The sequence below is a fragment of the Diadema setosum genome, chromosome 2, assembly GCF_964275005.1.
Source record: "Diadema setosum chromosome 2, eeDiaSeto1, whole genome shotgun sequence".
Lineage (NCBI taxonomy): Eukaryota > Metazoa > Echinodermata > Echinoidea > Diadematoida > Diadematidae > Diadema > Diadema setosum.
In genome coordinates, this window is record NC_092686.1 from 38,784,778 (window position 1) to 38,797,358 (window position 12,581).

The 12,581-nt window shown below is 38.9% G+C and overlaps 1 protein-coding gene across 1 annotated transcript in view; it reads left to right on the forward strand.

Annotated features, from left to right (window-relative positions):
- Positions 1 to 319: 319 nt before the first annotated feature.
- LOC140246293 (laminin subunit beta-1-like) overlaps positions 320 to 12,581 on the forward strand; it is a 79,096-nt gene continuing 66,834 nt past the window's right edge. Inside the window, exons 1-2 of the mRNA XM_072325760.1 lie at positions 320 to 465; positions 4,914 to 4,964. Coding sequence (XP_072181861.1) covers positions 4,928 to 4,964 — 37 coding nt within the window. The 5' untranslated portion in view covers positions 320 to 465; positions 4,914 to 4,927. The remainder of the gene's footprint in view (positions 466 to 4,913; positions 4,965 to 12,581) is intronic.

A 12,581-nucleotide genomic window follows, 5' to 3' on the forward strand; every position in this document is an offset into this window, starting at 1 on the left:
GTCAGCCCCTCTGTGTGAAATGCATTTTGAAACCCCCTACAAAACTTTAGACGAATCTAAAAACCCTTCCCTACTTCTAATGAATCGATTATATTGTACCGACGGGTTGAGAGGTTTACGGCTCGAAAGGAGTGACGGGTAACAAAAAGTTCTCAGGGCCGAAACTTGCCCCGAATCCAGCGGACCGAAAGCTGTGTACCTGTTCGTTGTAATATAGCCATACAGTCGTCCGTAGAGAGGTATACTAGTACTAGTGCATGGTTATGCATTTAGCGCACAACTCTCGGCGTTGTGAAGATCAGTGGAGGGATCTGTGAACGCTACCTGACGTCAGGGGAGCAGTGGGCGAGGTAAATTCACCCACGATATTCCCTATATTTCTCCAGCCGGTGAGGACAGGATCGTTCCCAGATTTGCAGAGCTGAGGTGCTTTCCTTTTCTCCTGAGCTAGGGCAGATCTACCTCGTAAGTATTGTCTTTATTATCATTTTTGCTGTGGTGTATTGGGACCCTGCGGGTGACTGACGACTTGTTCATTCGGCTCGCCGGGGTATGTCGTAACTCTAATTTTACTCGAGTTGAGCATACCCTGTCCTCCCGATCCCAGACGACCTCCGCCGCGCTATCCATCTCGAACCGAGTGTTGGCTTGATGTTAGGGCCGTACAAAGGGCACAATTGCCTTGGCTTGTTGGGCAGATTATGATTATGACTTGAGTGCAAAACTCGACCAATTCAAAACAATAAGAAAATTGTGGACGGTAGATCAGAACTTAGAGTTCTAGGTGATATAGATCTAACGTTATTATTAACGTTAACGGTTAGAGATCGCTAGATCTTGGCCTAGTCTATACATCCATAAATCCATTAACACTTGTTACATGTAGGCTGTCTAGATCAAAATATTTGTTTGTTTTTGTGTGTGCAGGGGTAGATCCAGCAGGAATTTATAAAGGGGAGGCACGTTTACAAAATTGAAGGGGGGGGGGGGGGTGCATGCGCCCCCATTTTTTTTTTTTTTTTTGTATTCTTCTGTTTTAACAAAAAAATGAATAGATGTAACGTTAGCAATTTTCTATGGGTGTGTGCCCGGTGCGCCCCCCTCTGGATCCGATCTGCCACTGGTGTGTGTGTGTGTGTGTGTGTATTTTCACTGATCTTTATGTCAGATCTAATGCTATGGTACAGCATTGGTGGAGATGAGAATTGGGCTTTCAACGTTTTGTGAGATACCAAGAAAACACTTACGAAATAGTACAGAGCATACAATGTACCATTTTAAGAGGAATTCAAAGTTAATTTGATGAGAATCGGGTTTGGAATGACGAAACATCCAAAAACAAAGTAAAACAAAGCGATCGTAATAAAGTGTGGGTCCCGCACACTTATTAGAATCGATTGCTCTGTTTTGGATATCTCACTCTCAGCCATTTCAATAGCAATTTTCATCAAATAAATGTTGAATTCCTCATGGAATTACATGCTCTTTCATATTTCATGAGGTTTCTCATTATCTCACCAAAAAATATTAGAAACCTGAAATTAGGTCTCAACCAAAACTTATATGATCCCTTTAACCCCCTTATCTACTGCAATAGAATTCTAGATAGATCTATAGGTCTATCTATAGGTCTCTCTAATGTTAGAACCTGAAAAAAAATTCTGTGCTGACTATTGTTAGATTAGGACACAGAATAGGGCCTACCAGGTACTGAAGAACCGGTAAAAGTGGTTATTTTCATATGCTCAGCTTGGTAAGAATTAACTGCGACCAGCTGGAACACGAGTGTGTTAAACCATGTGAAGTTGCGCCCCGGGGTTAGGTAAGATGATATTTGCATGTTGACGCGGAATCAAGACATAATAATGTGTGTGGAACTGATGAGTCATGTGCAAAAATATATACGCATATTTTACTTTTGCACTGGTTTCAGTTTAGTGTTCATCCCAGAAACCCTAATGCTCGAATGATCAGAAGCTATAGTTTAAGAACTGTTGTGTGTATTTATCTGGCCCAGAACCATGCGCACGGCATCTGACATGCCTGCTCACACTTTTAGGAACACCCCTCGACACCGCTATCAAAACTATTGAAAATTTCTACATTCTACCACAAATTTTACGTTACACTCACACGGAATAAAATGCTTGGACAAAAGTATGGTAGAATGCTTAAATCCATAGTCAGCCCTCACTTTTCCCACAAAGCAAAATTTCAGTCTTTAAACACAACCTAATCCTGACCATCGCTGCACAATTCAAGATGCCGGCTTTGAATGATGCAAGGTTGTGTGCATGCCTTTATCAAAAGTGCTCTGTAGATGTGCAGCGATTGTTTCTGTGTGTGCGCCACTGATCTCATAGATCATTGGCGCTTGCTACATGAGTGTACCTCCGTAGCGTGATCTTTTGAAAAGTGCAGCGCGATCAACCGTGTGGAGAAATGTGATCTGCATTGTGCAGACGATGCATTAAATCTTTGTTTTTGGTATTAAAGTTGTAAATTGTGCATGTCATTATCTTTGGGCTTCTATACCCTGACTTCATGGGTTTGTAGGCGGGGAGGGAAGCGAAAAAAAAAAAATAAGTGGCTTCAAAACTTTTTGCTTGCCCAATTTGGGTAAGCATTTTTTCTAATTGTTCCAAAACATTTGCCCGACTTTGATTTTCACTTGCCCTGGGCAATCAGGCAAGCGTTTACAGCTGTATGTAGCACCCTGATTTCATGTATGGTACAAATCAAGTTGAAGGCTAGTTGTACATTGTACTTGCATAGGAGACTTCACAGTCACTTGACCAAGGTAGATATTTAGAACGATAAGAGAAGGGCTTATTCAAATTATCATTTACAACTGTCTGTCAGGGTTCTGTTTGTTCACTGTCAGGTTGTATTTGATTTATAATCCATCCCCTAGAAAAACATCAATATTTTCAAGCAAACCACTTAAAGATCTTTGCCAAGCATTCAACCTTTAAAGTGAATGAGATGTATTAAACCCATGTTTTGAAAGTCAGTACCGTTTGTAGAATGACTTCACACCAATGACATAATATGTAGTATCTCGATTCTCCTATATTTTTAATCTGTTAATTTACCAATATATTCAAATTTAGGACAGTTAAAAATGACCCAAAGGTTGCCTGCAGTTCCTTGCTACAGTAGATGCTTGTGAAAAATAAACAAAATTTCAGACCAGTGGGACGTAAGACAAACAGAACGGGTGGCATTACATTGCCTCATTCTAGTCAAAATAGGTGGTTTCCTCAGTATATCATTATTGTCTAGACAAGTCTTGCCGTTTTCCGTCTGCTCGTGAAACCCCACCACCCGTCAGGCAAGAGTCAAACTCTGATGCCACCAAAACCACAATTCTCGGCAGGAAAGGAAGTGTCCAAGTGCCCTGTGTGAAATAGCTTCCCATTCACAACAATGGTTCAGTAATTAAAAGCTGTGATGATTTGTTGATGAAGGTAAACAGGTAATCGGCACGACAACTGGCACGGACAAAAAAGTGCATTTTATACCATCTGCTGAAGGTCAGTGGGTGAAGTCTACTGTAGGTTTAGGTTTTTACATGCTCTCAAGGTTAGTATTAACCAATCTGGTTTTTTAACACCAGTCCTATATTCTGTAATGCAATCGTGGGAAATAGAAACAAATTACAGTGTAACTTGAGAAAAAGAATTTGAGTATAATTTTGTTTGCAAACTGACTCTGTAGCTTCAAATGCAATTGAACGGAACATGTACAGCACTAAAATTGTACAATGCAAGGGTTTCTTGCTTAGTTTGCATTAGGTATATAAAATGTATGTCTCTAGTTTCTGTGGACAATTGAAAATTGTATTGTATGGAACTCTAGTACTCTATATGGAATTCTAGTACTCTATTCTTTATTATGAGTGTCGGTACCAGAGGAGAGAACTTTTTTTTTTCTCTCTCATTTAAAGGGCAACATTCTAGGTTGCAAACTACATGTAGTAAATTAACTTTTCATGCTGAAATACAGAGCAGGACAAAGTACCATGTAGGAGCTCACATGACTATTACCCTCTTTTCTGTGTTCAAAATTACGATATTTCCATCAGAAATACAATTCTCAAAAGTCTGCTTTTCAAGCAATTCTTGTGTGCAACCTCACATTGTATGCAGTGGACAGGTTTGCATGCAATGAGTGTTTGAAACACTTTTGCACTGCTTTCCTGGTTAGTGTTTATACCTTTCATTCTGTTTGGCTGTGAACTTCAAAGATCTATAAAAAAAAACAAAAGGGAAAGAAATTCAAATGAATAGTGAAGAAAACTTTTCACAGCTCAGCCCATAGAAAATTTGAGCTGAAATTTGACATTCAAATGAAATATTCAGGTACATTTCTATATGTAGAAAGCTTGGAAAAGATGATCTCTCCCTTAGGATTTTAATAAAGGATGTGACAAGCAAAATATCAACACTGATTATCTTGAGATGAAGTTAAGAGTACTTTCATGCTTCTAGACGTTGACACAAATACCTTTGCATTATCTAGGGAGTTCCTATTGTATCATTTATTTTGAGTGTGTTTGTTTGTTTGTTTTTTTTTTTCAGGATTGTTAATCTTGTGTGAATCATCTTCATTGTCTGAATCTCATGGCCTTTTTTTTCCCTGAAAGATCATCACTTCTATTTATCAAGTTGTCAATAGGAAAAGGCAGATGAGAAGCATTGTAGGAACTCTCATGTAAATATTGCAATATGAATTAATTAAGATTGTGTGAGCAAGATCAAGTCTGAATATGTTCCATACATCTGTTTAATTAAGCAGGTAAGTCTGGGATATTGTGCATAAATTGTGTGTTAACCTGATGTACCTTGAAGATTTCTGAATGTTTAATAACTTATTGTTCATTGTCTTTTTTTTTTCTTTTTTTTTTGCAGGGGGTTCTACGAAAATGCTGCATTACGTGTGCCTGCTGCTGTTGCTGAGTGGTGAGTAAATGTGTGCAATATGACGTGTTATCGCCTGTCTTTGCATTGGTATAGCACTTGTGATGTAAAAACTATACACCTCCCTGGTACAACCATTAATTGACGTGTTCCCACCTCCCTGATGTAACACTCCTTACCCAACATGTAAACTGTGCCACACACAGCTGTGGATGCACAGAATCCTGGACCTACTGATGCATGCGTAGAGTTTGAGGTGCGAGTCAACAGACGATTGGCGGCAAAGCATGCAAGTTAATGCCTGCAGACAGTGGTTCTGATGAGGTATCCCTTTCAATTGTGCCCTGCTGATTGGATTCCCCTCTTCTATTCAACCCTTCCACTCCACCACATCACCTTTTCAGTCCTGTTTGAGGACCACCCCACCCTCCTTTAATCCCCAACTGTAGTATTTCTATCGAAAGAGGTTGAAAAGGGAAAAAAACATAGAAGGACAGGGTTTTCTGTGATCCTATGACAAATAAAAGGAGCAGTCCTGCTTCAGTCACACAAAGGTAGGATCTCCGCCTCATTGCATTTGCAATTTGGGTCCTTTTTGCACCGGACAGTTAACCATCAGCAATGTGTGTGTAGCTGTTCTTTAACTTCACACCCAAGTACACATAGGGGGGCACCCCAAGTGACCTGCATGCCACAGATACCTTCTCTTCAATAAATTTTTCCTCTTGTTGAACTTGACAACTGTGCATGTTTATTTCAGTGTTGCTGCTTTGTCATTATTTTTAACGCTTCCTAAATACGAAAGTTTCCTCTTAATGTTATCACATAAATCTATTAAAGATGGTGCATACAAGGCTATGTTGTATGTGCATGCTTTATAGTGAATGTACTGTGCTTTGCTACGTGACATGTACAGTGAATAAAAGTGTCTGTTGCACCAGTAGGTACCCAGTTTCTCAGTTTTTCACTGGTCCATTCCTGAAAAAGTTTCTGGGCCGACAGTGATTTCTACTGGTCAGAGACCGTCGGACCAGTGCCACTGTGCAGCGTTCTGTATATATCCAGTATTGAACATCATACCAAGATACTGTACCAGTAGTTGTCACATAATCGTTTTTGTAACTGCTACTGTACTTTTTAATTCGTAAGAATGAAACTTTTTTTGATGTTCATTTAATTTTTCGAGCACTATATACTTTGTCAAAACATGAAAAAATGAATGGAATTTGAACAAGGAAGGCTTTTATAGCTGATCTAATTAATCTGTTTTACAGTTAACTTGGCTGGTTATTCGGTAAAGTATGACCTCCATAAACTGTAAGTCAGATATGAAGGTCATGTTTAAAATTGACAATTCTGTACTGTTGAAATGGCAAAATGTACCAAATTGCAAAAATGTTTAGTATAGAAATGATACGACAGGATGGTACCTCTACTCCCAGAAAACTTGAACTTGACATGTGTGAGTGCAGATGTCAAAGGTCAAATTATATGGTGCTGTTTGTTCAGCATGATAGTTGAAGAGATCAATTATGACTAGGGAAGAAAAATAGTATGTGTGTAATAGAAAACACAAAGTATGGAATTGAATGTGAGTACTACAGTTTGTTATATGACAGTGTGGAAGGTAGACATCTACAGTCCAGGTGAAGTATTACTCAGTATGTTGCTGTAAATAGTGTAGATCAGTGGCAAAAGTTCCATGGAGACAGATCAGATACAGGTCAAACAAAGGTGATAAACATTGAGAAGGACTGTCAGAAACCTCTCTGATAACATGACAATATGAAATATAGTAAATTACGACATCTCTTAGTGCGAAGTGCAGTGGACCCCAAAGGCACTGCGCTACTTTGGTTGTTTCCATGACACAAACTTACTAATTAGTCCAGATGCAGCTTGATTTCAGCATGGCCTTTGTGCATGACATTGTGCACCAAATACAGTATATTGAAATTTGCAATTCAATCACTTGAAAATTATTTCATAAACACACTATCCAATATTTTTGTGCTCATTGCATCCCCACACCCATTACTTTTTAGGCATCTTTCTGCAAAATAGATGCGAAACAAATGGTATGAACAAGTAGGCCTACATACTGCAATGCTACATGTATAACTACATGATGAACAGTGTCTTGTCTCAGACAGTGATGTATTTCACTATGTGCCCATGATTGTTTGGTCCTTCCAGTTCTTTTTCATCTGGGAACCGAAAGAAAAACAACAGAGAGAGAGAGAGAGAATGAGAGAGAAAAAGAGAGGGGAGAGGAATGGCAAAGAGTGGGAGAGGGGGAGGACATGCTGTTTGTTAATTGAATGAAAACAAGTGTGTACATAACAATGCGGTTTAAGCAAGGAAAATGAGTCATGACAGAGATATGTTTGCACTGTGCAGGGCCCAACAAATACATACGTAGATACTCACTGTCACCCAAACTTTTTAATATTTCCAGTTATTTTTACAATTTTGTTTTTCATTTGTTTTGATCAATTCCAATACATGTTCACAATTGCTGAGTATGAAGCAGGAGACCTCCCCGGTATGAAGTTAACGCTGTCTGACCTAGAAACAAAGAGCAGTGCTTTTTGATTGTTTTGTTTATCTTTTTAAAATAAAAAAGCAGGGCCAGATCAGATATCTGTTGGAGTTATATTGTAATAATGTGTTCCTCCAGCATTTAAGACCATGCATTTGACTCTCTATGTATACATGTATCATACATTATGTATTATGGTAAAGTATTTTTTGCAAAGTATTTTACAATTTTAGGGGCAGATTGGGACAAGTGTCAAAGACTGTTAATGATGCTTTATCAATATCAAAGTCCTTTGGGCCTCACATTGTAAATTTATCAAGAGAAATTCTTTGCTATGAAAATGATGGTAAAAATCCCCATGAGATGTGTTCTTTTCCCCTTGAACACTTGAATTTTTTTTTTTTGCAGTATGTCACTGAAATATCTTTGATAGCACTAACTATTGACAATAACAGGACAAAATTTCAAATATTCTTGATTAAATGCAGTATACAAAACCTTACAGTGGCATATTGTGATACAGGTATCATTAAATGATTTAATGTCATACATATTGTAATGTTGGTCCTACCGCTACCAGTGCCAGTAATCCACATGTTCCATGAAATCTCATATCATGGTAAAATGTAGAGTGCAAATGGCATTTTGCATGAGACATTGAACTGATCTCTCCTATTAACAAAAAAAGAACTTGATAGCGAAAACAACAACAGCAAAGCCCTAGAAAGTTTGACACTGCACCGCTGATGTCACAAAGTCACCATGGTTTCTAAATTAAAGTTGAGAGTGGAAACGTGCCCCCCAGCACCTGACTTTATGAATCCCCCCTGAGGATGCAGACATTCCATGGCGATGCGGTAATGCGCTCAGCCGATCTGAAAGCCTTGTCCGAGTGGACACAGATTGCGTATTGTGCTCGACCATGTGGTATAATGTCAAAGAGCTATTTGTGCCGATGTCTGGGAACAGCCCCTGCAAAGTGAGGTACAAGACTCCGACATGGCCTGATGGCACTTTCATGCTACATCGTTTACTCTTGATCGATTGAGCATCCTCGTCCTGATGAGAGAAGTGGCAAAAAGTGTGTGGAATTCAACCAAAGGCTCTTCTTTCATCCCCTCTGAGAAAGGAGTATTTCCCATGACATACATGTACATGTACTCTGAAACATGACTATGGCCCAGGAGTGAGCTACATTCATATTTGGGATATTCTTGAGGCTCTCACCAAGAGTGATCTCCCACCCACTCTACATGATTTGTAAGGAGTGGTTTAAGGTTGAGCTATATTTTCCTAATGATGCACCTACATGAAAACCAGGAAATCTCTGCTATATTTTTGATTGCAGAGAAAGGTCTTAATATTACAGGTTGTGTTCATTTGCCTGTTTTCAACACTTCCTGCATTATTCTGAAAATTATGTAGATTTTATGGGGTAAAATACCGTAGATACAATGTAAGAGAAATAAAATACCCCATTTAAAAGGTTACCACTTTTATACTGAAGTGGAAACTGTATTTACACTCCAGTGTATTTCAGTATTTGATAGCCAGTTTGCTCTTGCATGAAATACAGTAAGTAGAAGATTGGGAAAGAAAACAAATGTACAGTTTCTGGCTTCCATATAAAGTACCAAGTTCTTCTTTCTTTTTATAGTCAGGATCATTACAAAATGTAAGTTTCCCTATAAATTCTGTACATTGCAGTGGCAAATAAGCAGAAGAGTGTAATGACATTCACGAAGGTGATGAAACAGTATGTTAGAAAGCCATGAACACTAAATGTTGTGTCTATGTGTAACTTTTTGTTTGTTTTCATGGGCAGGCTTGAAAGAATGCCGTTGGTTTATTTTATAGCAAAGTTCTCAACTGAGCTATATGTGGGGGACAAGGCCATTGGTATGGCTGTGTGGGCATTGATGCCATAGAGATGCTGTAGATAGGTGCTAGTATTTCTGTACAAGTGTTACCTTCAATTCAGACAGACACAGGAGGCACACACTTCCTACAAACAAATGCCATTGCCAGTTTTAAACAAAGACATGGGAAACTCTGTTTTGGTTTCCTGACTTATGGCTAGGTGATAGATGACTTCTACCCCCCCCCCTCTCTCTTCCAGCCCCTTGTGCGTGGGAAGAGATAATAGGGAATACAATATGTGGGCTGGTGGTTGGTAATTTTAGTGTGAGTCGGCTGTATGATAGAGACTGGTATACAAGATTGGGTGTGAATGAAAAATAGTTTGAACATTGCTGCCAGAAAACTGTACCTTCTCAGTTTGTGTGAATTGGAGTCATGTTTAAAAGCATGTACAATATAAAGCAAAAATCAATCCACATTTTTGATTGACTTCTGATACAATTTGTTACAAAGTTGTGTACAACATGTGTATGTATGTGTGTATGTTACAAAATATGTACATGAACAGGTATTAAATGTCATATCTTGGAAAATTTTTTAAATCACTGCTCCCTAAGGTAAATACAATGTACACCATAGGACCGACTACATTAGGAGCAAAAATTAAAGATGTATTAAAGGATGGGAGGAGATATTAAAGCACACTTTTGAAAAAAAAAAAGAGAGAAAGTGAATGTAGATATGCTATTTGGCTTGATTTTATCTGACAGTTGTGAAAGTGCTGTCTGAACTCTTGGTCTGCTGGGAGGAAATGATCACATGTCGTCGTGATTTCAACAATTTCCTCCCTTTCGATCCTGATCTAGGGACAAATTGAGTCTCTGAATAGGTTAAGGTATTTCATTACCAAGATGCTGACAGCAGTCATATTAAGTGACACATCTGCAGTCTTTTTTTTTTGTGTATTGTTTGTTTACACATGTATACATGTATGTTTGTTTATAAGTGGGCACAGCGATCTTTCTTTCATACTGCACTAGAAGAAGCAATAATGATCACAAGTCTTGGTTTGGAGAAACTGTACATTGTCTTGATATTCATGTATTTTCATTTTTATTTAGGCCTTTTATTATTTATTTTTTATTTTTTGTTTAAACCCAGTGTTCATCTCTGGTCCCAGCAAGGTTATAGGATGTATGCACAGGATGGAAGTCAATTATGAAATGATATGACGTGAAGGTTGTATAGTTGCACGAGCATGAATTCCTGTCCCCTATTGATGCCCAGCGCATGTATGAAAGGCTCTTTAGTAGCATTGCCCAGTAACATGGGGTAAGTATTCGACAAACTCATGTGGAACAACCAATTCAGAAAGAAATCCAAGTAGGCCTACTGATTACATCATGTTTGATAGCAATTAGTGATAAACGGGATGGTAAAGAAGTGCTAATGACCACAACAACTACGGGTCAATGATTGATTGATTGATTGATTGATTGATTGATTGACTGACTGATTGATTGATTGATTGATTGATTGATTGATTGATTGATTGATTGAATGAATGAATGAATGAATGAATGAATGAATGAATGAATGAATGATTATTATTATTGTTATTATTATTTTTTATTTATTTTTTTTTTTGGGTGGGGGCACTTATGGCTTGCAAAAGCAGTATGTGTATAATCAAGGAGCTATTCAATAGCTCCTTGGTATAATGCATGATGTAATGTATTACTGTACAATACAATCAAACTCCATTTGATACAATGTACTTCTTTGGAACTTTTCAGCCTATCCAGAGTGGCTTTACAGCATATTTGTAAAAAATGCTAGACTTCCAGAGAGTCAGCCCACCCAATGAAGTTGAAATATTAGAGAATTTATAGGTTGTGTTTTTATTTTTCAGATGGGTTCCTTTTTCTAATATCATTTCCCACTTTTTAAAAGTAGACTGTAAAAGTTTTATCGCCTTCCATCATCCTACAGATAATATCGTTACAGCTGTAGATGTACAAAATATTTTACTATGATGAGATAATACTGTAGGTGCTATTAGGCCCGTTCACAAACAACGAAAATCGGAATTTCAATCGCCATCCAAATTTCGATTTTTTTTTCGACCGTTCATACACAGGGAAAAATCGCACTTCGCAGCAAGGAAAGAACGATCAGTGGCCAAACTGAGCATGCGCGAATCTTGCATGACCGAAGACTGACCCCGCAGTCCCAATAGAGTTTCGCACGCGCTACGAACGATGGGATTAAAAATACCGATTTCCGAATCTCGATCGCGCTCACACACACGACGCTTGGCAAAATAATCGCGATTATTCTGAAAAATCGCACTAATAGTGCGAGTTGGATCGCGATAAGGATCGCGGTAATTAGTGAGATTTTTCTGTCCACACGGAAAAAAATTTCGAAATTTTGATCGCGATAAGAAAATCGATTTTTAAATCGCACTTTTTCCCTTGTGTGTGAACGGGCCTATTATCCACCTCAGCACACATACAGTGTGCCATACACTCTGGTTTATCCTCAACCTGTGTACTGTGATGTCACCTTGCACAACTGCACCTGATGACAAAAGGGCAATTTCCGTGGAAAGGAAACTTGCAGTTTAATGGATTTTTTATGCTTATGGAGAACCAATATGCTGTCAGTTTTGCTTCCTCTTGGATTACACTCAATCTAAACCAGATTCCCCCCCCCCCTCCCATATTTGTGACAGTGTTGGAAATTACTTTTCGTTTTATTAGTCTGAGAGACTTTGTTCGGCGTGTGCCTTTATAGTGTGATGTACAGTACTTATTCTATCAACACCTTGAAAGCCAACTTTGTCATTTTACGTACATGTAGCTGATCAAGATACTTTTCATTTATCTCATAGGGGTGGGTGATGTTGGTGGTGATGGTGGCAGTTGGTGTGTGTTTGTGTTTGGGGGGGGGGGGGCTTCCAACTTCGCAGCCTCTCATAGGGGTGCCTTGTTATTACCAATTTGTTTATCATCAATGGAACCTATAAGGGCTTTTTACACTTGTAAATTTTTGCTTAGTCCCGTACCAACAGTGGGGCTAAGGGGGGGGGGGGGGGCCTTAGCCCCACCGTTGGTACGGGACTATCCTTAGCCCACTTTCTGTTTACACTCGTTTTTGCCAAAGTGGGCTAGCCCCACCGATAATCCTGTACTATCTGGCCCTGCAAAATAGCAGGGTTAGCACCGCAATTGCGGTGCTAGCACCGCAATTAC